Here is a 27941-nt window from a genome sequence, read left to right as displayed (position 1 = left end):
GCTCAACCATTGAGCCAAACCAGGCTCACATAAATTCTTCTTCTTTTTTTTTAATATATTAATTCTTTACAGAGAAAAAGGGAGAGGGATAGAGAGTTAGAAACATCGATGAGAGAGAAACATCGATCAGCTGCCTCCTGCACACTCCCTACTGGGTATGAGCCCGAAACCAAGGTACATGCCCTTGACCAGAATCAAACCTGGGACCCTTGAGTCCGCAGACCAATGCTCTATCCACTGAGCCAAACTGGTTGGGGCTCACATAAATTCTTAAAGTAAATTTAATTAATTTTAATTAGAATACATCACTTTACAAAAAACTATATCATTTTTATATCCCCAGCCATACTACATGATAGGTGTTTTCAACTGGTGTGTCACAGAAGCACACTAGTGAGCCACAATAATTTTTAAAACATGGAATACATGACTATTTACTCAGTGGCACTTACCTCTTTTCCCTTAGACCGTCAAATAAAAAATGACAGTTTGCAACAAAACAATAGTAATACAGTGTGAATGAATCAAAATTATACTTATTTTTTGTCAGATCAGCAAAAAATATGTATATATTTGGTATGCCACAGACTTTTTTTTTAAAATATGTTTTTATTGATTTCAGAGAGAAAGGGAGAGGAAGAGAGAGATGGAAACATCAATGATGAAAATCATTGATTGGCTGCCTTCTGCTCATCCCACAAGAGATCGAGCCCACAATCCAGGCATGTGCCCTTAATTGGAATTGAACCTGGGACCTTTCAGTCTGCAAGCCGATGCTCTATCCACTAAGCCAAACTGGCTAGGACATGCCACAGAATTTTAATAATTAGTTAATATGTGTCATGAGATGAAAAAGATTGAAAATTGCTGTTATGTGATAATGTTAGTTTCTAAACATCTCCATACTAGAGGCCCAGTGCATGAAATTTATGAACGGGGTGTGTGTCCTTCAGCCCAGCCTGCACCCTCTGGGACCCCTCAAGGGCTGTCCGACTGCCCTCTCACAATCCAGGACTGCTGGCTCCCAACTGCTCGCCTGCCTGCCTTCCTGATTGCCCCTAACCGCTTCTGCCTGCCAACCTGATCATCCCCTAACCACTCTCCTGCCAGCCTGATTGATGCTGAACTGCTCCCTTGCCAGCCTGATTGCCCGTAACTGCCCTCCCCTGCTGGCCTGATCGCCCACAACTGCCCTCCCCTGCTGGCCATCTTGTGTCCACATGGGGGTAGCCATCTTTGACCACATGGGGACAGCCATCTTGTGTGTTGGAGTGATGGTCAATTTGCATATTACTCTTTTATTACATAGGAGGATTTGTTACCTGACTTTTAGATCTTTACCAGTTTCAGTGTTGCTTTAGTTTTTATTTATTTATTTATTTTTGTTAATCTTCAACTGAAGATATTTTTTCTTGATTTTTAGAGAGAGTTTAAGGGAGAGGCAGAGGCAGAGAGAGAGAGAAAATATTAATGTGAGAGAGACATATCAACTAGTTGCCTCCTGTATGCACCCTACCCAGGGCCTGGGATTGAGCCTACAACCAAGGTACATTCCCTTGACTGGAATCAAACTCAGGATCCTGCAGTCCGCAGACTCACGCTCTATCCGTTGAACCAAACAGCCTAGGGCTACTTTTATTTTATTTCTTTGGTTATTGTTGAAGATAAGTGTCTTTTTATTTATGTACTAGAGTCCTGGTACACGAAATTCGTGCACAGGGAGGGGAGTGTCCCTCAACCCGGCCTGCACCCTCTCCAATCTGGGATCCCTCTCACAATCCGGGACCTCTGGCTCCTAACCGCTCGCCTGCCTGGCTGATTGCCCCTAACCACTTCTGCCTGCCGGCCTGATTGCCCCCAACTGCCCTCCCCTGCTGGTCTGATTGCCCCCAACTGCCCTCCCCTGCCGGCCTGATCGCCCCCAACTGCTCTCCCCTGCCATGACCCACCTCCTCTGCGTGAAGCATTGGATATGCCGGGACTGGCCGCCTCTGTGCAGCACAGAGCCACAGAACCCCCACCCAGGCCTCACAGCATGGAGCGGCCTCCGGGCTCCGACTCCACTGTGCGCACAGCCATCATGCTACCTAGGCTTTTATTATATAGGATAGGATTGTCCCTTCGTATTTCTAAAAGTTCTTTTGAGAATACCAGCTCTTCTGTCTTATGTGCAGGAAATATTTCTAAAAGTCTTACTACTCTTCAATATTTTTTTTTAAGAACAGGTGTTTTTTCCCCCCTCTCTTTTGTTTATTGATTTATATAAATAGTTGTCTTAGGCAAAGTGTTTGAGCCCTTATAAAAGGTAGATATTTTTATTAGACCCCATTTTGACAGAAGATGAAACTTAGGCATTGACAGGTTAAGCATCTTGCCTCAATGAGGTCACTCAAACTCTTGACCAAGCTTTTAATCACTAGTCAATAAAATCTACAGATATTAAGACCTTGAACACACTGTTTTATAGTTCACTTTTTTTTCACCTATCTTAGAGATTCTCCGTATCAGTATGCATACTGATGTGGAGAATCTTTATTTTTTTAAAATATATTTTATTGATTTTTTTACAGAGAGGAAGGGAGAGGGCTAGAGAGTTAGAAACATCGATGAGAGAGAAACATCGATTAGTTGCCTCCTGCACACCTCCTACTGGGGATGTGCCCACAACCAAGGTACATGCCTTTGACTGGAATCGAACCTGGGACCTTTCGATCCACAGGCCGACGCTCTGTCCACTGAGCCAAACCAGTTAGGGCTAGAGAATCTTTTAACAATTAATTGCATTCATTCTTTTTAACAATTGCATAATATTTTTTTTCTGGATATATGTAATATATCTAACTCCCTTCCAAATGATGAACATTGTCTTAAACTATTGCAAGTGATGTTTATACATCTATCATTTAGGCAATCTGTATTTTTAAAAAATATATTTTATTGATTTTTCACAGAGAGGAAGGGAGAGAGAGAGCTAGAAACATCTATGAGAGAGAAACATCGATGAGCTGCCTCCTGCACACTCCCCACTGGGGATGTGCCCACAACCAAGGTACATGCCCTTGACCGGAATCGAACCTGGGACCTCTCAGTCCACAGGCCAGTGCTCTATCTACTCAGCCAAACCGGTTTCGGCCTCATTTAGGAAATCTGTAGAAAAAAATTCTAGAATTGCTGGTTCACAGAGTATGTATCTTTAAGATTTTTGTCGATATAACCATATTGCCATCTATGGAAGCTGGGTCAATTTATGGTCCCATCTGCAATGTATGTGAGCAAGTGCCTCTTTCCCCACTTTTAACCAAGCTAGTTTACTGTCAAATATTTAACTTATGCCAGTGTGAGAGGAGAAAAAGATTTAGTTTTATATTTTTGTAATTCTGGGTAAGGTTGAGCTTCTTTTCATGTGTTTGAAAGCCATTTATCGGTGTTATCTTTTCTCTGATCTGTTAAAATCTTTTTCTCATTTTCCTATTATGTATATAATTCTTTTTGTTTTACTAATTTGTAGAATTTTTTACATAAAAGAAATTCCTTTGAAATGTGAATTGCAAGTACTTTTTTGTTTTTTTGTTTGTTTGTTTTTTAGTTTCTTTATTGATTAAGGTATTACATATGTGAGAGAGACATATCAACTAGTTGCCTCCTGTATGCACCCTAACTAGGGCCTGGGATTGAGCCTACAACCAAGGTACATTCCCTTGACTGGAATCAAACTCAGGATCCTGCAGTCCGCAGACTCACGCTCTATCCGTTGAACCAAACAGCCTAGGGCTACTTTTATTTTATTTCTTTGGTTATTGTTGAAGATAAGTGTCTTTTTATTCAATCACCCCACTGCCCCCCCACCTCCCCACTCATACGCTCACCACCCTGGTGTCTGTGTCCATTGGTTAGGCTTATATGCATTGTGCTTTTGTTTTGATTGTTTTCCTAAGCAGAGTTCACTTTCATTTAATCAGATTTACTAATCTTTTATAGCTTTTGGATTTTGTATTATACTTTAAAAATTCACACTATTTTCTTACACTTTCATTATTTTAGTTTTTACATTTAATTTGGTACTATAAGTGATTTATTGAGGTGACAACAATGAAATGGGGAGTTGATTTCTTTTTTAGATAGCTATCCAGTTGTAATAACTGGCTAGGGTTTGTTCTGTTTTGTTTTTGTTCTTAATCCTCACTCGAGGATATTATTCCATTGATTTTTTATGGAGAGTGGAAGAGAGAGAGAGACAGAGAGAAACATCAATGTGAGAGAAACAACATTGATTGATTGCCTCCTGCACAAGCTCTGACCAGGGCCCAGACCGGTGAGGACCCTGCAACCAAGGTACATGCCCTTGACCGGAATCAAGCCTGGGACCCTTTGGTTCACAGGCCGACACTCTCTCCACTCACCCAAACCAGCTTGGGCAAGGCTAGTTTATTTTTAAATTGCTGATTAGAAATGCCTTTTTAGAATCATTCTAAGCTGGCATTCTTATTTGTATTTATTTCTGGACTTCCTGTTTCACTTTATCCATCCATTCATTCATCAACCTTATATCCTTATTACATCTAATCTAATAATAGACAAATATGCAAATTGACCGCACCTTCGCTACGCCCAAGCCATGCCCACCAGTCAAGCCACACCCACCAACCAATCAGGACGAATATGCAAATTATCCCAACAAAGATGGCGGCTGATTTGCATATCGCAACAGCATAGAAAGAAGCCAAGAGCTGCAGAAGGGAGCAAAGCTGCAGAGAAGCAAGCAAGCCGGGGTGGGGGGGAATGGAGGAGCGGAGGCGGGGCCGGGGGAGAAGGAAGTTGAGCAGGCGGGGCCGGGGGAGAAGGAAGGAGAGCGGGCTGGCGGAGAAGGCGGAGCGGTGGAGAAGGGAGGAGCGGAGGCGGGGCCAGGGGAGAAGGGAGGAGCGGAGGCGGGCCCGGGGGAGAAGGAAGGAGAGCGGGCTGGCGGGTAAGGCGGAGCGGTGGAGAAGGGAGGAGCGGAGGCGGGGCCAGGGGAGAAGGGAAAAGCAGGCGGGCTGGCAGAGAAGGCGGGCTGGGGGAGAAGGGGGGAACGTTGGCGGGGCCGGGGGAGAAGGAAGGAGAGCGGGCTGGTGGAGAATTAGGGGCGGGGGACAAGGGAGGAGTGGAGGCCGGGCCGGGGGAGAAGGGAAAAGTAGGCGGGCTGGCAGAGAAGGCGGGCCCGGGGAGAAGGGAGGAGCGGAGGCGGGGCCAAGGAAGAAGGAAGGAGAGCGGGCTGGCGGAGAAGTTAGAAAAGCAGGGGGGCTGGCGGGGGACAAGGGAGGAGAGCAGGCAGGGTGGGGTAGAGTGCAGCAGGAAACCCTATTGCAGGATTTTTCCTGCAACGGGAACGCTAGTAGATGTATAATTAGTATCTTGTAGAGAAGGCCCATCTTTATTATTACTCAGAATTTTCCTGGCTATTATTTTTCACGTAAACTTTAGAATCAATTTGTCTCATTCTTTCAAAAATTTAAATTGTTACTTTTTAAAATTTGGGTTGTATTAAATTTAGGTTGATATAGAAAAATTGACATTGTATTGAATTTGCCTATACAAGAACAGGATCTGTCTCCTTATTTATACAAGACCAGCCTTTGTGTTTTTCACTTTGAGGTTTTCATTTGAATATTGTGAATTTTAAGCATTTCTTAAGATTATTTCTAGGAATTTTATTTTCATAATTGGTATCATAAATGGAATCTTTTCTACAATGATGTTTCCTAACTAGTTGTTTATGTACAGTACTTATTTGTGTATGAATTTGTTGTAGGCCATCTTAAATTCACTTGTTTTTAGACTTTTTTCAGCTGTCTTCACTTTAATCCTCAGTATTGTTATTGAGTTTCCTTTTGTTTTTAATTTATCATCTGCAAGTAATTGATTTACTTTTTTACTTTGAAGTTTTATCTCTTCCCAGTTTTTAAAATTTATTTTTATTGTTGAGGGTATTACAGATGTCTGTCATACCTTTTGCCCCCCTCCATCTGGTTCCCGCCCCACCTCTGGTCTTCACTGCACTATTGTCTGTGGCTTTCCTTTCATTTGTCTAATTTTGTCTGGAACTTCCAGAACAATGTTCAATAATAGTTGTTTTATTGTTTATTAGTAGTTGTTGAGAAAGTTTTAAGTTTATGTAGTCAAAACTATAGTTTTTCATCATTTTTTGTTGAGAATGGGAAACCTATAGAAACATGTACAGGAGAGTTGTGATCTGCATTGACATTTTAAAGGCTTCACCATACTCTAGGTATGGAGATCTACGTGGAAAACTAGGAAAGGGAGTGTGTATGGATCAGGGGTCCAGTTAGAAAGTTTTGCAGTGGTTCTGGTGAAAAGTGGTTGGATTTGGAATATTTTAGAAGGTAGCGCTCACAAAACTTAAATTTAGATAAGATTGTGAGGTGGAAGAGAAGTTAATCAAAAGAGACTCCTCAGTTTTTTGTTTTTGTTTTTAAATATATTTTATTGATTTTTTAAAGAGAGGAAGGGAGAGGGATAGAGAGTTAGAAACGTCGATGAGAGAGAAACATCGACCAGCTCCCTCCTGCACATCCCCCACTGGGGACGTGCCTGCAACCAGTGTACATGCCCTTGACCGTAATCGAACCTGGGACGCTTCAGTCCGCAGACCGACGCTCTATCCACTGAGCCAAACCGGTTTCAGCGAGACTCCTCAGTTTTAAGTCTTAGAAATGAAGTGAATGATAATGCCATTTACAAAGAAGAGGAAAACTCAGACTCCACAGGATGGGGGGAGAGTGGGTGTATCAGAAGCAGGAGTTCTATTTTGGACATGTTAAATTTGAAATGTCAGTTTAGATAGCCAGTGGCAGTTTAAGGTATTTGGTTTGGGTGTAATTTTAAGAATAGTCTCTATCTCCAGTATATTTAAAGTTCCTTTTCTACTTTAATGGTCTTGCTTTTTTATTTAAGAATTTTTAAAATTTTCATTGAGAATTTTACTTTAGTTCAGAAGTCAGTAAACATTTTCTGCAAACAGCCTTATAATTTTAGGTTTTGCAGGCCAGGTATGGTCTCTGTCACCACCATCACCACTATCATCACTATTGTTACTGCTTCTCTTTCCTTTCCTCCTCTCTTCCTCCCTTATTCTCATTCCCCTTTAAAAATATAAACTCCATTTTTATCTCTACTACCTTGCATAGTATCTAACACATATACTAGGTGTACCGGTTAATGTGGATTTTTTTCAATAGATGGGAGTTACACATATTTTGATATATATGCGAATTGATATGTATGCTATTTTGTTGTGTTGACAACAAGCTTCAAAACTTCATATGTCAAATTTGCTGAAGTTATTAACATCATAGATATTTTTACACTTAAAAAAGTCAAATTTCGTGCCAAAAAAAGAGCATTTGTGGAAAGTTTTAATTCATTACTTTATTTTGAAGAAAAGTGCTGTGGAATACTTTGGGAAGCTTATGGTGAACATGCTCCATCTCAAGATACTTGTGAACGCTGGTTTAAACGCTTTAAAAGTGATGATTTCAATGGGAAAGACAAAGAATGTCCAGGTCAACCGAAAAAGTTTGAAGACCAACAGTTACAAGCATTATTGAAGATGCATGTCAGACTCAAAAACAACTTGCAGCAAGATTAAACGTTGCTCAGCAAACAATTTACGATGGTTTACAAGCAATGGGAAAGATTTTAAAGGAAGGAAAATGGGTGCCACATCAACTGAACGAAAGACAAATGGAAAACCAAAAAGTCATCAGTAAATGTTGCTTCAATGGCATGAAAGAAAGGCTTTTTTTGCATTGAATTGTGACTGGCGATGAAAAGTAGATTTACTTTGAGAATCCCAAACACAAAATCATGGGTTGATCTGGGTCAACCATCAACATAGACTGAAAGGCCAAATCGCTTCTGAAAGAAGACAATGCTCTGCATTTGGTGGGATCAGGAAGGTGTGGTGTATAATGAGCTTCTAAATCCAGGTTGAAACCATTAATAGTGATCACTACCAATAATAAATAATCAGTTTGAACCACACTTTGATTGTGAAACGACCAGAATGTGCCAGAAGACACGGCAAAGTAATTTTGCTGCATGATGTTGCACCATCACACACTTCAAAACCAGTTAAAGACACATTAAAAGATCTTGCCTGGGAAGTATTAACCCACCCGCTGTATTCACCAGCCCTTGTTCCTTCAGATTACCACTTGTTTCGATCGATGGCACATGCTCTTTCTGAGCAGCACTTCAAAACATACGAAGAAGTGGAAAATTGGGTCTCTGAATGGTTTGCCTCAAAACAAGAAAAGTTCTCTTGGGATAGTATAAAGATGGGGGTAATGTGTAGCTAGCGATGGACATTACTTTGAATAAAGCACTGTTGATGTTTCTCTTGAAATTATCATGTTTGGGTTGTGGTGTGTTTTTTTTTTTTATTACAAAAATCCGCTATTATTAACCGGTACACCTAGTATGTTGAATAAATGCATGCTTAAGACTTAGTCCTGATTTTTAAAAACTGACAACTTAATGGTTCACTTGTTCAGCAGGTAATTATGGAGAAGCCTGCCTTATGCAAAATTTGTATGTATCCTCACAAAAAAATGACTGCTTATTATACTTGTAACATGTTAAAAAAGTATGCTACTAAAGGGATGTTATTGGGGATATTTAAGATCAGATAGCGAGAAGATTAGGAAAGGCTTTGAAGAAGATATAGTTTTTGTAATACAGGATTAAGTTTTCTTAAATAGACAAATAAAGGAAACATTTAATTATAGAAAAGAACACGAGTAAAAAATAAGTCATAGAAAACTACTGGGTGTGTACAGGGAATTGAGTGGTTGGTTCAGTTTGGCTTGAATTTGAGGAAGTATAGGAGGTAACTTTGGGAAGCTAGGTGGCCATCTATTGTGGTCACAAGAAATTGTTTTTATATGTACAATAAAACAAAAACCTTTTTAAAAAAGGGCTTTTGAAGTTTTGATCAGTCAAATAACCTCAGGAATATGTTTTGGTAAAGTAAATCTGGTAACTGATTGAGAGGCAGTAGTGCCGTTGTCTGTTAAGCTAGAATGATCCTGTGTTTATATTTTTAGGGATTTATAAATTCTGAGAAACTTTGTTTACATAGTGGAAATGAGAATCTTGTTCATATAATGTTTACAGTAGGAATTAAAGTTTTGTTTTAATAATGTAATTTTTTTGAATTTCTTCTGAAATATATGTCAAAAATATACTGTGACCAATCTTCAGAAACTTTTTAATATTCTCTCAGCTGTTTGAGGTTCTTTCTGGAAAGTATACTAAAATGGCTTTACATTATTTATTGAATGGGTATATTAATATACACATGTTATTATTTCACTTAAAGATACCTGCTCTGGCTAAGGAAAATAAAAGTATTGTTTATTTTAGCATGCTTTTATCAATCTAATATTTCTGATAAAATGCTTTCTTATCACAGGCTTTAAATATATATTTTCAATACTTCGGAGCTACAGATATTTCGCTTATTCAATTTCTAGATCTGAACTGATTGGCAAAGATAATTTATTGTCAAATGATTACTAGCCAATTCCCTTTCTTTTTGAGTGAGCTTGGTTTTATTTTCTACTTTGTAGCCAAGATAGTCATCTCACCTCTGAATTCTAAGGTAGACAAGTATAATCTTTCAGCTATATCAAGTAAGACCATATTTACTTTAAATATTTCTTAGCCAAAGTTAGGAACTATGTATTTTACTTTCTTTGATAATAGTGAGGTGAAGAGCTTTGCAGTAATTAATGGGAAAATATTTCAAATTGTGCTATATTCGGTACTTGTGTCAGAGGTTCCATAACCATCCCCAGCTTCATTGATTCACTAGAAGGAATCAGAGGACTCAGCATGTAGTTGTACTCATAGCTGAGCTTTATTACAGCAAAATGAAAGCAGCAAAGGAAAGTGTGGGGCCAACTCTGGTGGAAACCAGGTACATGCTTTTAAAAGTCCTCTCCCAATGGAGTTTCACAGATTGTGCTTAATTCACCCAGCAGTGAATGTCACAATACGTGTGCAGTGTAAGGGAAGCTCTCTTGAGTTTAGAAGTCCAGGGCTTTTATTCGGATGGATGGTGTAGGTACATAGTATCTGAATAATTGACCACAGTCACTGAAATTCCTGACTCCCAGATAGAAAGCAGTTACTCAGCATAAACCAAACGAACAGGCACAGTGAGCTACTTTTATCACTTAAGAAAAGTTTTATACCACAGGAGGATACTGTTTACCATTCAAGTTTCTAGATGATAGCCAAGGGCCAACCTTACAATTCATACTTTCTAAGTATAGCAGAATCTCAGTCTTTACAACATTACCTCTTTTCTGTGCAGTACCCCAGGAGGTTTTATGCCCCAGAACAATCTACCATAGCAGTATTTGAGATGTGTGAGGGACATAATTGGTCATTTGCTACTTTACCAAAGAAAATTAAGAAAGAACAAGTGGGAAAGGTAACTCTCAAGGTTATCAAATTTAGGAAAAGTACATCTGAAATGTACTTTACGTGGTAAAACCTTGTACCTTAGTTTGAACTTCACTGGCATAGAAGTTAAGAGCTTGGTATCTTAAATCCTGGCTCTGGCACCTGTCAACTCCAGGCAAGATTCTTTTTTTTATTTTATTTTAAATCCTCACCCAAGGATGTGTTTTTACTCATTTGAAAGAGACATCGACATGAGAAAACATTGGTTGGTTGCCTCCTATACACACCCCTAGGTTGCAGGGGATCAAACCTCAACTTAGGTATTTGCCCTGACTGGGAATTGAACCCACAACCTTTTGGTGAATGTGACGATGCTTTGACTGAGCCACCCGGCCAGAACAGACATGGTTTTTAATGTTTTTTGTTTGGGAGCTTCTGGCACTTAAAAGTTCTCATTATACATAAGTTGCTGCTTTGATGGCTACTACTGTTATTATTAGAGTAAAATAAGGAGAAACTTAAGTAAGTGCAGAAGCAGCCAAGAAAGGGAGTAATGAGTACTTAACAAAAACTTTTGGTCACTTAATGGAGTGTAAAATAATAGCATTGTGGTAAGAATGAGCTATATTAAGTGTCAAGAGGGAAGTAAGAGGGAAGATGATTCTCACCCTTCTGTTTTCTCTAAGAAAAGTGAACATTGGGAATACTTTCCAGTGATTGTATATGATATTGCTTAAAATTTTCAAAAAGTCTTGTAGAAAATTGTAGATTGTCATAGGATTTAGTTTACATAAGTTACTCATATTTGGAATAAAATTAATATTTAAGTTTAAATAATATGCTTGGTTTTTCTGTTTTTCAGGAATTTTTAAGAGATATCTTCAATCTCCTGTTTTTGTTGCCTAGTCTAAAAGATAGACAACAGCCAAAGTGCAAATCACATTCTTCAAGAGCTGCTGCTTATGATTTGTTAGTAGAGATGGTAAAGGGGTCTGTTGAGAACTACAGGCTAATACACAACTGGGTTATGGCACAACACATGCAGTGTAAGCATTCTTGTTTTTCTTTAATCTTTCTAAATTTTGTATGCAGAAATGAGATTTTTGAAGGGCATATTTCAAAGAAAGAAATCACTGTTCACACACTTTAACAGTTATAAATGATTGTTGCTTGGATGTTATTGAAGTTAAAGATTTTTAATTGTGTGGGGTTTTTTTAAAGGTGTGAAGGACGTTTTATAGATAGCTGAAGTACTTAAACATTTTCTTGTTAAATAATTTAGTGTTAAATGAAATGAAGTTGTGACAGTCCTTTGAATTTTTAGGAAATGAATTAGTTTTACTCTGTGTTCTTACTAATTTAAAAAGTACCATATATAATGTTTTATGCATATTAACTAAATACATAATGGAGGGGAATGGTTGTTAATAAAAACAATACATTATGTTTAATAGTTTGTTTGGGGGACATTTTTTCTTCCCTCTTTTTTCAGCAGCCCATGCACCTTATAAGTGGGATTACTGGCCTCACGAGGATGTCCGTGCCGAGTGTAGATTTGTTGGCCTGACTAACCTTGGAGCTACTTGTTACTTGGCTTCAACTATTCAGCAACTTTATATGATACCTGAAGCAAGACAGGCTGTCTTCACTGCTAAGGTACAATTTTCTCACTTTAAAAATTAAAACTATAAAACAAAATTTTAAAATTCTGTGGCTAAATCTTGATTTTTTTAAATTTACTAAAATATTGTTTGAGAAGCAATTTATGAATTTTAAAAAGTGACAAAATTTGATTATATAACTAGCTAACTCCATGTGTGGGTTTTATTTTTTAATATATTTTTATTGATTTCAGAGAGGAAGTGAGAGGGAGAGAGAGAGAGAAACATCAATGATGAGAGAGTATCATTGATTGGCTGCTTCCTACACGCCCCCTACTGGGGATCTAGCCTGAAACCCCAGCATGTGCCCTTACCAGGAATTGAACCGTGATTTCCTGGTTCATAAGTTGAAGTTCATCCACTGAGCACACAGGCTGGGTAAAGGAAGTGACTTTTTAAAGATGTCTTTATTCAGTTTTCTTACATAATAGTGATGGCTGTCTTTATATAATGAACTAAATACTTCCATTTTTAATGCTAAAATTGCTAGATTGTGCCTTTTCTACACATATCTAAAAGAAAGAAAATGGATAGTGTAAAGCATATTGTAGTACTTTCTTTGCTAGAATGTCTAATGTCAGTATCTTTTAATTGAATGTTTTCTTTTGAATTTCAGTATTCAGAAGATATGAAGCATAAGACCACTCTTCTGGAGCTTCAAAAAATGTTTACATATTTAATGGTATGTTTGAGAATTGTGTATGGGATGGGGTTGGGAAGAGATTAACCAAAGAACTTATATCCATGTATGCATTGCCCATGAACACAGACAATAGGGTGGTGAAGCCCTGGGCCTGGCTGGGAAAGGGAAGTAGGGGGGGCAAAGAGAGGGAAAATGGGAGGGGGACATCTGTAGTATTCCCAACAATAAAAATCCTATATAATAAAAGCCTAGTATGCTAAGTGTCCAACCATTCATTCGACCATTTGTTCGACCATTCGACCAGTCGCTATCATGCACACTGACCACCAAGGGGAAGATGCTCCGACCCGTAGGTTAGCTTGCTGTTGGTGTCGGGCCGATCAGGACTGGGTGAGATGAGCCAGAGGGCCTGGATCCCTCCCCAGCTGGCCAACCTCCCGCGATCCCTCCCCGGCCCTGATTGTGCACCGGTGAGGTCCCTTAGCTTGGCCTGGCCTCCACGCTCACGCAATCTGGAACCCCTCGGTGGATGTCAGAGAGCTGGTTTTGGCTCGATCCCTGCAGGCCAGGACAGCAGACCCCACCGGTGCACGAATCTGCACCAGGCCTCTAGTATTTTTTTAAAAACCTAATTAGATACACCCTCTGACCAAAGCTGAAAACATTAGAGCTCATTTGTTTTGACTTTGTCCTGACTATGTACTGTTAACTTTTCAAGTCGAATTTGTCACTTACTGGTACTTTTAATAGCTATATCTCAGTTATTTACACCCTGTTATTGTCTTTTGAAGAATCCCTTTTTCTGTCACAGCCCCCCCACCCCCAATTAGGCTTAGAATTTTCTGATTTCCTTTTTTCACCCCCTCTTCTTACTTCCATAACTATAAAAGTTCACTAAATCAATGTGTTGTGTGTTCTTTTAATTGCAAATCTTACAATATTACTCCCAGGCTTAAAACTCTTCAGTGGTTCTTTATTATGAACAGCATAATATCCAGGTTCATCAGCATGGCACATACCCTGTGTGATTTTGCTTCTTCAGTTTTCTTCTTTTCTTTTTTTCCCCTTTGTTTGTTAATTATTACCTGAAGATTTTTTTTTCCATTGAGTTTTAGAACACAATGGAAGGGAGGTAGGGAGGTGGGTGGGGGGGGGGGGAGAGAGAGAGAGAGAGAGAGAGAGAGAGAGAGAGAGAGAGAGAGAGAAACAGAAACACATCGATGGGAGAGATACACGGTGATTGGTTGCCTTCCACTTGCACCCAGCTGGGGCCAAGGATTGAGCCTGCAACTCAGGTGTGTGCCCTTAACCAGAACTGAGCCCAAGACCTTTCCGTGCATGTGCCTATGCTCTTACCATTTAGCAATACCAGCCAGAGCGAGACTTAGGTTTCTTTATTTGATTATTTTATAATCCTTTTCCCCACTCATACCCCCACTATTCATTTACAGGAGAGTGAATGCAAAGCATATAATCCTAGACCCTTCTGTAAAACATACACCATGGATAAGCAGCCTCTGAATACTGGCGAGCAGAAAGATATGACAGAGTTTTTTACCGATCTAATTACCAAAATTGAAGAAATGTCTCCAGAACTGGTTAGTACCAGAATACTGAAGTTTCTTGACATTTGTAGAAATTTACCCAACTTTAGTTACTGACTTTTGTTTATTTGTTTGTTCCAAAGAAAAATACTGTCAAAAGTTTGTTTGGAGGTGTAATTACAAACAATGTTGTGTCCTTGGTAAGTATTCTACCTGTTCTTTGCTTTTTAGAAATCTTAATTAGCTTATTATAAAAATTACTAACTTTTTACTATTAATTGACCAGGATTGTGAACACGTTAGTCAGACTGCTGAAGAATTTTATACTGTGAGGTGCCAAGTGGCTGATATGAAGAATATTTATGTAAGTAGTGTATATATTTATAGATTTTTTTTTCCTGCTTTAAACTATTTGTATGTAGCAGGATTATGTTTCTCATCTTGAAAGTTAACTTTCTTCTATTTTCTAATGCATTGCTACTCAAGATAAGAACTAAAGATAGACCACAATGTTGATCTTTTCCTAATCAAAATTTAAATGCTTCACTTTTGAAAAATTTAATAATATTCAGAGAGTATTTGTGTCAATGTGAGGGGAAAACAATTGTTACTGAAATTAAGAATTTACTTTAAAAAATATTTTGTCCCTAGCCGGTTTGGCTCAGTGGATAGAGGACTGAAGGGTCCTGGGTTCGATTCCCGTCAAAGGCCCAGGTTGCAGACTCTGTCCCCAGTGTGGGGCGTGTAGGAGGCAGCTGGTCGATGATTTTCTCTCATCATTGATGTTTCTATGTCTCCCTCTCCTTTTCTCTCTGAAATCAATAAAAATATTTTAAAAATTTTGGTTTTCCTCTGTGTATTTACCCAAATTGTAATTACTATTTTTTGTATTTTTGCATGCTGTAAACAGTAATATGAAACCTTTAACTCTGGCTTTATATACAGGAGTCTCTTGATGAAGTTACTATTAAAGATACTTTAGAAGGTGACAACATGTATACATGTTCTCATTGCGGGAAGAAAGTACGAGCTGAAAAAAGGTATGTTTTTTAAATGTAATGTTATTTTGATAATCAAATGGAAGTAAAACACAAACTTATATAAATTAAGATTATCTGATTAAGGTTAAGGTCATCTGCTTGGAGCTCATTCTATTAGTAGTTTTTTATACAGTTACTGAAGTATACTTTCAAGCACCCTTAAATATTTCAGATTTTTCTTTTAATTAATCAAATATTTACCAAAGTCTGTCCGATTGCTTATTTCTTTGCTCTGCATTTAGTGAAGCAGGATAAAGAGTCTACTTATGAACTGGAGACATCCTTTTCTGAATCTCTATAATGAGAGCTCAGGCATACGGTGGCCAGTTTAGGACAGAGTAATTGGGTAACGATGTTTCAGTTCTACAGGTGAATATTGAATGACAAGTAGAAATTTGTTTGAAAGAGCATCTTATACAGTTAGTTGCTAGGAACAAAGTCAGAGAAATAGAAATGACCTTGTATATGCAGGAAGTCCAGGAATAGGCTACCCTACATCATTCAGGTAGAGGATTTGCAAGATTGGTAATACATAGTAACATCAAGTAATTAATACCTAGATTTTGGATTATCTGCTTAATTGAAGGCATCAGAACATCTGCCTGAGAAAGAATATAACTATTGCAAAGGACAGAGACTGAAGCCATCCTAAATCAACAGAGGGAAAAGTGACAATCAAAGAAAGAAAATCAGGATAGGGAGGTAACCCAGAAACTAGGGAAGAGAATCTTAAGAAGGTATTCAGAGATTGGGGGTAGGGGAGCAGAGCTGAGTAAAAAGCATTTGATTTTATTTCAGATAAGTACTTGGTGTGTAGCAATAAAAGCAGGGTTGTCAGGGCACATGGTGTCAAATACAGATCATTCATTTTAGAAGTTTGACAAAAATCAGCAAGGAAGATGGAGTTTTAAATGAACTTTGGGATCAAACAGAGGAATTTTCTAGATGAAATCATGTTGAAGGCAGAGAAAGAAAAGCCCTTGCTTCAAATTGCTTAATAGGAGATTTTTCCAAGTAAATACATATTTGAAGGGAATGGTATTCTTTTTCTCGATCTTCAGAGTTCAAGTTGGTTTCAAAAGAGAAAGGTTGTGGGTGGACATAATTCAAATGAAAGTATAACTGTGCAGGCAGTTACAGGAAGAAGAAAAGCTCATCTGGTAAGAATTGGATTAGGGTAAGAATTAAGGACTCACAAAATGGTGTCATTCAGAAGTTTTTTACTGTGGAGGAATATAATGAGTCAGTCAAAAGATAATTGATAGAGTGAGTCTCTTTTTACTTGGAATAAACCTGTCATTCTTAATATGCTTCTTGTAACATTTCCTTTTTTGGGTGGGGGGGGGTAATATGATTCTACTAGTTTTGGTTTTTCTAAATACTGTCTCATCTTTCTCAGGCAAAATGTTAATCAGACTTTTGTATTCTTAACATACTTATAGATGTCTGTAATAACATAGTAAGTAGTCAACAGAAATGTACTGAGGATCATATTCTGCTCTATATTTAAACCTTTAGTTTTCTCAGTTTATTCTTTCCTGAATAATTTTACCTACCACCATAATATTAATCTCTGCTGACATACTAATGATTCCCAAATTAATCATACCTAATTCGGAGTGCTATGCTGTTCTCTTAATACTGTCTTAGTCTCATAGATTAATAGGTCTATAACATAAATTCTTATCTTTCCAGATGTTTATTTTATCTTCTGACTCAATGCACATTCCATTGCCCACCACAAGTCTGTTAGTGACTCTTATATTTCAGGATAATTCATACTCTTAACATTATACACAAGGTCCTTCATCATTTAACTCCTTTATACTTCTGTAACCTTATCATTTGCTAGTCCTAAATAATCAGTAATGATGAATTTTTGGAATACTTACTCCCTTTGCTTAAGACATCTTTTCCCTATCTCCTTCATCTTTCTAAATTTCTTTAGAAAACAAAAATACTGTGCTCTTGGTTTAAACAAATTCTCTTTTGACTCCTGTGTACAGTGAAGTATTGTTTCCTAAAATTAATATTTTTCATAATTCTACATATATATATTAGAGGCCTGATGCACGAAATTTGTGCAAGAGTAGGCCTTCCTTCCCCCAGCTGCTGGCATCCGCTTCCCTCTGGCACCCAGGACTCTCTGTCTTCCTTCGTCTGGAAGGTTGTCTGGAAAGTCATCCGGAAGGATGGAAGAACATCTGGTCTAATTAGCATATTACTTTTATTATAGACTAGTGGCCCGGTGCAAGAAATTTGGTGTCCCTCAGCCCAATCTGCACCCTCTCCAGTCTGGGACCCCTCGGGGGATGTCTGACTGCAGGTTTAGGCCTGATCCCACAGGGACATCCCTCTCACAAAACGGGACTGCTGGCTCCTAACCGCTCACCTGCCTGCCCGCCTGATCGCCCCTAATCTCTCTGCCTGCCGGCCTGCTCGCCCCCAACTGCCCTCCCCTCCTGGCCTGATCACCCTAACCAACTCTGCCCCGCCACCATGCTTTGTCCGGAAGGACATCTGGAAGGTCTCCTGGTCTAATTAGCATATTACCCTTTTATTAGTATAGATTTCGTTTAAACCAAAATTTTATGGTTTTTTTGTGTGAGTGTGTGTTGTTTTTTTTTAAACTTGAACTACTAATATGTCAACCATAAGATTTAGGTAACCAGTTGACTTTCTGTTGCTACTGTGATTGTTGTACTATCAGGCAACACATACATATTTTTTTTTTATTGTCCTTTCATAAATTTCATGTTTCTTTTTTTTTAAATTATTTTATTAAGGTATCACATATTTGTCATCAACCCCCCCCCCCCATTTACATCCCAATCCCCCCCACACGCATGCCCCATCCCCCTGTTGTCCGTGATCACTGGTTAGGCTCATATGCAAGCACACAAGTCCTTTGGTTGATCTATCTCCCTTGTCCCCACCCTCCCCTACCTTCCCTCTGAGGTCTGACAGTCTGATCAATGCTGTTCTTGTTCTTCAGTCTATGTTGTTCATCTTTTCCCCTAGATGAGTGAGCTCATGTGATACTAGGAATACACTTATAGGAATCGAAAATGAGACAAGCAATAATGGTAATGCTGAGAGGCAAATGAATCAGTCTATAGTGAGTTTCTTTCTGGGCCAACAGTTCTTTTGAGTCCTGATTTCTATGTCCAACAGTTGTTTATGTGTACATAACAGCAATGATATTTCAGTTCTGGATGGTGGACAACAGGCAACACATATTGAATGATATTTGCCAGGCAGCGTTCTAAAAGTTATAGGGAGTAGCCACTTTAGTCTCCATTTTACAAATCAGGAATTAAGCTTAGAGAGGCTAAGTAACTTGCTTAGGGTCGTACATCTAGTAAATGATACAGAGACTGCAGTTCTAGTTTACAAAAATAAATACTTCAAACTGTGTTATTTAAGGTGGAAAAGAAAACAACCAAAGACCTCCTTGCCTTTAAAGTATGATGTGATTCTTTTCTATACTTCCATAGCACCTTTATATAGCTTCATCATGTTGTTTATCACAGTCTATTAATTTCTTTTATCTAGACACAAGAAAGTTGTTTCAGAATGAAAAAAAAAGTCATGTAAGAGGTCATATATGTATATGTCCCCCTCTTACATGATTGAAGTACTTTTGAAAGATAATTATTAACAAAAGTTTTATTCATTAATTTTTCTGTGTTTCAGGGCATGTTTTAAGAAATTGCCTCGCATTCTGAGTTTTAATACTATGAGGTATACATTTAATATGGTAACGATGATGAAAGAGAAAGTGAACACACACTTTTCCTTCCCATTACGTTTGGATATGACACCCTACACAGAAGATTTTCTTATGGGAAAGAGTGATAGGAAAGAAGGTAATTTTCCATCTCTTTTCTTTTATTGTAAGTCTCCAATACCAGATAAGTATAATTATAAAGTTGTAATAAACTATACATTTAACAAAATGGAACTGAATCTTAAAAAGAAGAATGTTTTTAAAGACAATGTGGCACGTTCAGGAGTAACCAATTTAATATTTAATATCTACTAGGACTGTGTTCTAGGCACTCTTCTAAGCATTGGGGACATTGTAGTGAACAAGATAAATGTCCCTGCCCTTTTAGAACTTAAGTCTAGTGGGCAAATTTTATATTGAAAAAGAAATTACAAACATGATATAATGTCAAATAGGACAGTGAATGTATTACATACTTCTAAGGGAATCAGGGAGGGCTTTTATGCGAAGTGACATTTCAGCAGAACTTGAGTAAGAGCTAGATTGAGAGGAAAGGATAAGTAAGCTCTTTGGCAGGTGAGGAGTGGAGCTGATGAAATAGGCAAAGGGCAGGGGCCAATTCATTTTTTTGGTAGGTCATGTTAAAAATGTTTATCTTTATTCAGTGTGAAACCATTGGAAGATTTTAAGCAGGGAACTGAGATGGGAACCAGGTGGGATCTGGAAAAGGTTAATCTGACTACAGCAATCAAAATGGATTAAAGGATGATGAGAGGAGTGTGGGGAGGCCATTCTGGTAAACTACAGAGGTGGTAACTTAGATGAGAAAGCATACCGGTAAGGTTGGAGAAGTGTATGGAGATGCATTTAACAGGACTCGATTGAATAAATGAATCCAACAAAGTTATTGAACATCTACCTACTATCTAATTTGCTATTCTTGTAGTAATGGGACTATAGTGACAACAAAGAACAAGGTATCTGCCCCCTTTGAAGATTACATTTTGTTTTAGTCAGTCTGCTACTAGAATGAGGAGGAAAAGTCGAGTGACAAAGATTTCTGGTTGGATCAGCTGGGTGAATAAGGGGCCAGTATTTCAAGATCTCAAGAAAGAAGAAATTTGGTCAAAATTATTGGATGCTAAAGAAAAAGAAGTTTCAGTAAGAACGTGATGGAGAAGATTTTTGGTTATCTTTATCGGAACAATTTTATTTGGGTATTGCAATAGGAAGGTAGATTGCAATGAGTCAAAGATGGCCCTTGGTTCATAAGTAGTTACCTCCAAATTGCTATTACTTCCATAAGAGCAGTGATTTTCAAAATTCTTCGTATGCTCCTCAAAGACCACAGAGGTGAGGAATGGAAATAGATGAGAGAAGAAAGCAGAACAGATCTAGGACTTACCTTTTACATTCTTCTTTAGCCAGAGAAGTTCCATTTTACATATTAAGGGTCCTGGCAATGTTTCTTTGTATAAAAAGTTATACTGATTTAAAATTTTAAGGTGTAAAGAAGTTACTATAAGATTTAGGAAAGAGAACAATGATTTGATCTTGATATTCTATTGCTTGGCACTTACTGAGCATTCAATAATTTACTCTCACTATATGAGAGATGAGAGAGGTAAGAACAACGAGTGTAGGGTGTTCTTTCAAGAGAACATGTTCTTGCCCTAACCGGTTTGGCTCAGTGGATAGAGCGTTGGCCTGCGGACTCAAGGGTCCCCGGTTTGATTCTGGTCAAGGGCATGTACCTCGGTTGCGGGCACATACCCAATAGGGAGTGTGCAGGAGGCAGTTGATCGATGTTTCTCTCTCATGATGTTTCTAACTCTATCCCTCTCCCTTCCTCTGTGTAAATAATCAATAAAATATATATATATTTTTTTTAAAAAGAACATGTTCTTTATTTGAAGAGAGGAGAGAAGATGGCGACTATAGCTATGAAAGAATATGGAATTATGGGAGGGAGTTTTTAAAGTTAGCATTTGGGTATATTTAGAAGTTGTGGGAAATGAGTCAGTAGAGATGATAAGTTTTAAAATACAGGTGAAGTTAAGAAGTGAGCATTGTATATATACATCCTACTTTTTATTTTTATTTTTTTAAAATATATTTTTATTGATTTTTTACAGAGAGGAAGGGAGAGAGATAGAGAGTTAGAAACATCGATGAGAGAGAGACATCGATCAGCTGCCTCCTGCACATCCCCTACTGGGGATGTGCCCACAACCAAGGTACATGCCCTTGACCGGAATCGAACCTGGGACCTTCAGTCCGCAGGCTGACGCTCTATCCACTGAGCCAAACTGGTTTCGGCTACATCCTACTTTTTAGAACTCTTCAAACCATTCCTAAAATTATAGCAAGACTGCACAGGAACTGTGCTTCATTCTATTTTTCATGACGCTTCCATGGATTGAAGTAGCCGAAACTTATGTCAAAATAAGGAATTTGTTGTCTGTAGTTTTGCAGTAACGTTATTGTTTTTCCAATTTGTGTAAATGTTCCTTAAAATTTTAGGTTATGGATGGTGATAGTAAATGCAGTTGTTTTGTACCTATTTTAATATATAAAGTACCTGTACCTACTTATCTATGTAAAGTATATAAAGCGATTCTAAGGTGTCACTGTGCAGTTTTCAAAATTATTGCTGTTATTTTATGTAAATCATTTCAGGTTTTAAGGAAGTCAGTGATCATTCAAAAGACACAGAGAGCTATGAATATGACTTGATTGGAGTGACTGTTCACACAGGAACAGCAGATGGTGGGCACTATTATAGCTTCATTAGAGATATAGTCAATCCACATGCTTATAAAAACAATAAATGGTGAGTTTTAAATATTTCATTGGGATTTTTAAAAACCTTTTTAAAGTATAAGCTGTTGATAGTTTTCAGATATGTTTTCTGATGTCAGTGTTCTAAAAACTTTAAAGTTAGGAAAGGGGTTAGAAAAAATTTTTAAATGGAAGTGACTTTCAAAAGACAATATGACTTAATTATTAAACTTCATGGATCTCTAGACTCCTTTGAGAATTTTATTAATGCTTTCTTCAGAAAGAATGAACACACAAAATTTTGCATGCAATTTTATATTCATAGAACATATTGCACCTTCCAAATCTTACCTGTCTGTGTTCACTCATTCAAGAGCTTTTACTGAATTATTTCTATAGGGTGGCCACAAAGTTCTTATGCACTGAGTAGCCAGATTATTATGATCTCTGAACGCATAATAATCTGGCCACTCAATGTATATCCTATATAATAAAAAGCTAATATGCAAATTGTCCCCTCGACCAGGAGTTCAACCAGCAGGCAGGCTGGCCAACCGCCCATGTCCCCTCCCCCTGACCAGGCTGGCTGGACCCCACCCATGCACAAATTCATGCACCGGGCCTCTAATATATATATATATATATATATATATATATATACACATATACATATACATATACATATATACACACACATACACACACACACACACACACACACGCATACTAAGTGGCCAGATTATTATGCATTAAGAGATCATAATAATCTGGCCACTCAGTGTATATTCTAGTTAGAAGCTAACCTAGCCAGGATGGCATGACTTAGTGGTTGAGCGTCGACCATAGTTCAATTCCTGCTCAAGGCACATGCCTGGGTTGTAGGCTCAATCGCTGGTGTGGGACGTGCAGGAGGCAGCTGATCAATGATTTTCTCTCATCATTGATGTTTCTATTTCTCTATCCCTTCTCTGAAATCAATATATTTTCCCCCCAAAAAAAACCATAGTAAGTTAACCTTCATGCTCCACTCTCTTTACCTTTCCTTTCTCCTTTGACACACACATTCTCTTTTATCATCTTTTATCAAGTTAACTAGAGGCCCTGTGCACGGATTTGTGCACTGGTGGGGTCCCTCGGGCCTGGCCAGCGGGGAGCCGGTCCGAAACCGGAGCGCTCCGAAACCGGCTCTCCTACCTCCCTCGAGGGGTCCCAGATTGCAAGAGGGCGGTTCTCGGGTGACGCACCCTGGAATCAGGCTCCCTTCTCTCTGGTTCTGGGTACGTAACCTGAGAACCGCAACTACCAAGTCACCGCAGCTCAGCAGCTCCTGCATTGAGCATCTGGTGGTCAGTGCGTGTCATAGCTACCTGTCGGCTGGTCGCTTAGGCTTTTATATAGAGAGATGGTTGGAAGTCATTAAATCAGTTCTTTCATAACTTTTTTGGTTTTCAAATGTCTTCAGATGTTGTTAGAGTCTCAATCTGCACTTAACAGAATACTTTTGTTCAACTATTTCTCACTCTTTAAGTCAGTCATGTTATATCTTTAACTTTTTTTGTCCATTTGAATATATTTCCATAAATATACTTTGAATCAATTTTTTATCATAAATTTTAAAATGGCATCTTTATCTTTGGAAGTTCTACCATCTCAATGTTTTTCTGTCATGTTACAAATTATATTTACGCAAACTTTTTATTGCTTTTACGAACTCCTGTTACTTCTAGGTTTTAAATGAATCTGTCAAATTTTAGGGTGGTTATGACTGTTAAATTATATTTCCAATTTCTAGTGGATTCGAGTTGTCAAAACAAGAGCTTAGTTAGAATTTACCTTTTATTAATAATAGTTTGGTAATTATTTATAATATATCAGTATATAACCTAAATATTTTAAAAATAGGCATAATAGAGAGGTATTCAGTACATATATACTTTATCAACACTACTTGCTCTGTTTTAGGTATCTCTTTAATGATGCTGAGGTAAAACCTTTTGATTCTGCTCAACTTGCCTCTGAATGTTTTGGTGGAGAGATGACAGTAAGTTTTATTCAGAAATTATAAATAGTTTATGACTTTCACATGCTTTGCAATATCATAAAATCCAATAGCAGAATTACTTAAATTTCTTTTTAATCACTATGATTCGATCTAAATTTTATTCTGCTGATATTAATGGAACTTTAGTATGTTTGGAGTATATAATAGACCCTGGGAAATATTTTTTAAATTACTATTTTTTCCTTCAATTGATTAAGAATGTTAAGACTTAACAATTGAAAATGAAGTAATAGTATAGGACTTGAATTACCTTGCCTTGTGACATTATGATTGAATTAGTTGTTTTTTTGAATGCTTTGGGATTAAAGCCAGAAGAAATTACTCTTTATTGACTTAATATGAACACTTTTTGACAAGGAAGTTGGATTGAGCTAGGCTTTAAAGAATTGTTTATTTAGTGGCTTTTATAAAGCAGTTAGCAACCTGGTTATTACAATGATGGAATAGAAAAAGAATAGCTTACCTGTTACATAATTAGTAGTAAGATATACAAAAAGATCATTAGGTTGGAGTAGAATTGTAACAATTTCACTCCTACCAATTTTCTGAACACTTTAAAAATACCCTGTTGATTTTTATAAGTCAAATATTTAATAGTCATTTTCATTTCACAGACAAGCTCAAATAAACCAGTTTTTAACTTTAATAGCCATGTTTATTGTGAAATAATTATTCACAATTTGGATTTTAATGGACTTTTTATTGCTCTTTGGTGTCTTTATACTATTCTGAATATAAAAGGAGAAGTTGGAAAATTGCTAATACTTTGGAAATGAGTAAAAGAAAGAGTAAATAATGAGTTACCACTGAAGCTGTCACTAAACTGATTGCATCTCTAAATGTTATTCACAGAACTATTTCTTTAAAAAAGTAAACTTTCCAAAAAACTCCTCTTTTAAGAGTTTTTAAAATTGCAAGTTCATTTTATTTCCTTATGCTTTATATATTTTATGGTAAAGTACCTTAAAATATGTTTTGCATCTCCAATTTTTAGTACTCTTAGCCAAAAATTACTGTTAAGGATTTTTATGAATGCAGTGCTATTTGAGAAACTATTTATGAAGTTATTCCATAGTATTAAACAACTTTTTAAAAAATATTTTATATGTAAATATAACTAAATGTGCCCATTTTCTAAAGAAGGAAACTTATTTTTTAAAACAGACCAAGACCTACGATTCTGTTACAGATAAGTTTATGGATTTCTCTTTTGAAAAGGTAACCATTTCTTTCATATATAATTTTACATCGTTCTCTTTTTTTCATGTTGCCTTCTTTAATAGTCATATTTTATCAAAACTGAAAATGTACTTTTTTCCCTCTTAAAGACACACAGTGCATATATGCTGTTTTATAAACGCATGGAACCAGAGGAAGAAAATGGGAAAGAATACAAATTTGATGTTTCATCAGAATTACTAGAGGTATAAGCTAATTTAACTTTAGCAACAATTTGAAAGCATGTTTTAAGTATTTTTTCAAGTAATATTAGTACTGTGACACAAGAATAGACTATGACAACATTAGTATCTGTAATTGAGGGTAGACCTTAACACAATATGCAAATACTCTTGGTAATAATGACATACAACAGGTGAATATAAAGCGAATGAGATTAAAAGAAGTAAAAAATTATTAGTAACATTGAAGAAAAATAAGAAAGATAAAATGGTTGATGGCATTACAGCAAAGCCCACAGGTAGCTTGTATGGTTGGTAATGTTCTTAGTGGTGATAGAATTGCAAGTGTTCTCTTACTCTTCATTACACACAAGTATACAGTGTATGTGTATTTGAAATGCATTTGAAATATGCAATTTTTACATTATAAAGTGTTTGATTTATAGTAATGAGGCTTTATTTCATAATGTAAGTGGTAATGTTACTTTAATGTTTTAAGATTTATAAAAGTACTCATCACTCAGTGTGTGTTGTGTTATTGTTATAAACTAAGCCAGTCAGGCAAAAGTACAAAAAAGTAAATCTTCAGAAAAGGTATTCCTGAAAAAATACTCGCCCATATAGATAATTCAGTTTTTGCTATCTAATTGATTTGCTGATATTTGCACTGTGTGGTCAAGACTTAAAACTGAGTTCCCCCAAACACATACTCTAAATTGTTATCTTGCCTACCCATAATATTACTGATTAAAAGCCAAGAATATTGTCTTTATTAAGCCCTTGAATTGGATTTACCAGAAAAATTAGTTGCTTTGCTACATTTTAGGCCATTAAACTCAACCTTTTTGTACAATAATTTCAACCACCATCCATAATTAAAATTAAATAGATTAGAATCACCATTATGTGCAAGACTTTATGCCCCCAAGGTATTCCGGCAAACCTCGAAAGTATTACATGTGTTTCCCCTTTTCCCCCATTAACCCCTTCCAGCCTACCCCGTCCTTTTTAAAAAATATATTTTTTATTGATTTCAGAGAGAGAGAAACATCAACAATGAGAGAAAATCATTGATTAGTTGCCTCCTGCACACCCCACACTAGGTATCGAGCCTGCAACCCAGGCATGTGCTCTGACGGGGAATTGAACCATGATCTACTGGTTCATAGGTGACACTCAACCTCTGAGCCACGCTAGCTGGGCTGAGAACTTTAGAGTTTAAAAAAAATAATTATTATTTTTCTCAGAACAGTACCATTCAGTGAGAAAAGTTGCCCTGTTTTACATTTTTGCAAATCTCTTTAATATCTGATTTAATACAAGACAGCTTGTGTTTTATAACAACTTCTGTATTTTGGTATATTGTAATCTCATCATTTAGCTTCTGGAAAACTCCATTGTATGCTTTGACCTTATAGACACCCTAAAAGTATCACAGGGACACCCACAACTCTCTGAACCATTCTTTGAGAAGCACTGATTTACATTGTGAGAAAAGGGAATCCCAGATGTTTGCTTATTGTAATAACAAGAAAAACAAACTGAACTATGTTAGACTATTCTTGATTGTAGACCTAAACCAGCCATTTTTTTTCTATCATTGTTTCAGCTTATTAATTTAAAATGTTTGCCTGCACATACATTTTACTAAAAAATTTAAGTAAAAATATAATAATACTATTACTTAACATTAACATAGATTTTAGATGTAAACCAGAATCTGGTTTTTTATATTTGTACAGTTAAAATATAGCTAATAGCAGACTTTACCAGAGGTAAAAAGAAAATTTTTAGAACCCACAAATGTGTGACTATTATGGATAAAACAAGTAGAGTGCTCAGAAAAGGGTAGTTGAATCAGGAATACTGCAGAAGATATTCAGGAAATGTGACCTTCAACTTCATTTTGAAAGTTAGTGAAGAGTTAATCATATGAAGAGTATCCCAGGTAAAAAGAACGTTACATATAGAGTCCTGAGGAAGGATAGAGCTTATTGGCCTGTTTTAGATGCTGAAAGGTGACCTCTGTAGCTGTGATGATTAATAAATGCAAGGAAGAGTGATCCAAGATGAAGTTGGATGTGGGTATATAGAAAAACACTTAGGAAAGTTCTTTCTGATCAATGTGGTACTATAGTTTCACACTTACTAGGTGTACCGGTTAATAATGCGGATTTTGTGATCAAAGAAAACACTATAATTTCAAGAGAAACATCAAAAGTGCTTTATTCAAAGTAATGTCCATCGCTAGCTACACATTTCCCCCACCTTTAGGTAATTTGTGGATACCGTCCCAAGAGAACTTTTCTTGTTTTGAGGCAAACCATTCAGAGACCCAATTTTCCACTTCTTCATATGTTTTGAAGTGCTGTTCAGAAAGTGCATGTGCCATCGATCGAAACAAGTGGTAATCTGAAGGAACAAGGTCTGGTGAATACGGCGGGTGGGTTAATACTTCCCAGGCAAGATCTTTTAATGTGTCTTTAACTGGTTTTGAAGTGTGTGATGGTGCAACATCATTCAGCAAAATTACTTTGCCGTGTCTTCTGGCACATTCTGGTCGTTTCACGTTCAAAGCATGGTTCAAATTGATTATTTGTTGTCGGTAGCGAT

General features: G+C 37.2%; 1 protein-coding gene across 5 annotated transcripts in view; it reads left to right on the top strand.

Annotated features, from left to right (window-relative positions):
* The window catches only part of USP34 (ubiquitin specific peptidase 34), a 239468-nt gene that overhangs the window by 158197 nt on the left and 53330 nt on the right, over nt 1-27941 (top strand). For 3 of the 5 annotated variants that reach the window (XM_079792022.1, XM_079792020.1, XM_079792023.1), the window contains 12 exons: nt 11330-11513; nt 11960-12123; nt 12745-12810; nt 14223-14369; nt 14459-14515; nt 14602-14679; nt 15261-15355; nt 19052-19224; nt 21765-21918; nt 23829-23907; nt 25093-25146; nt 25257-25352. In XM_079792022.1, the coding sequence (XP_079648148.1) occupies nt 11330-11513; nt 11960-12123; nt 12745-12810; nt 14223-14369; nt 14459-14515; nt 14602-14679; nt 15261-15355; nt 19052-19224; nt 21765-21918; nt 23829-23907; nt 25093-25146; nt 25257-25352 (1347 nt within the window). The remainder of the gene's footprint in view (nt 1-11329; nt 11514-11959; nt 12124-12744; nt 12811-14222; nt 14370-14458; nt 14516-14601; nt 14680-15260; nt 15356-19051; nt 19225-21764; nt 21919-23828; nt 23908-25092; nt 25147-25256; nt 25353-27941) is intronic. The other 2 variants (XM_079792024.1, XM_079792021.1) reach the window with 1 other exon arrangement.

Source organism: Cnephaeus nilssonii (assembly GCF_951640355.1).
Source record: "Cnephaeus nilssonii genome assembly, chromosome: 15".
NCBI lineage: Eukaryota > Metazoa > Chordata > Mammalia > Chiroptera > Vespertilionidae > Cnephaeus > Cnephaeus nilssonii.
Note: the sequence above shows the minus strand (reverse complement) of the source record. Positions and strands in the feature narration are given on the sequence as shown.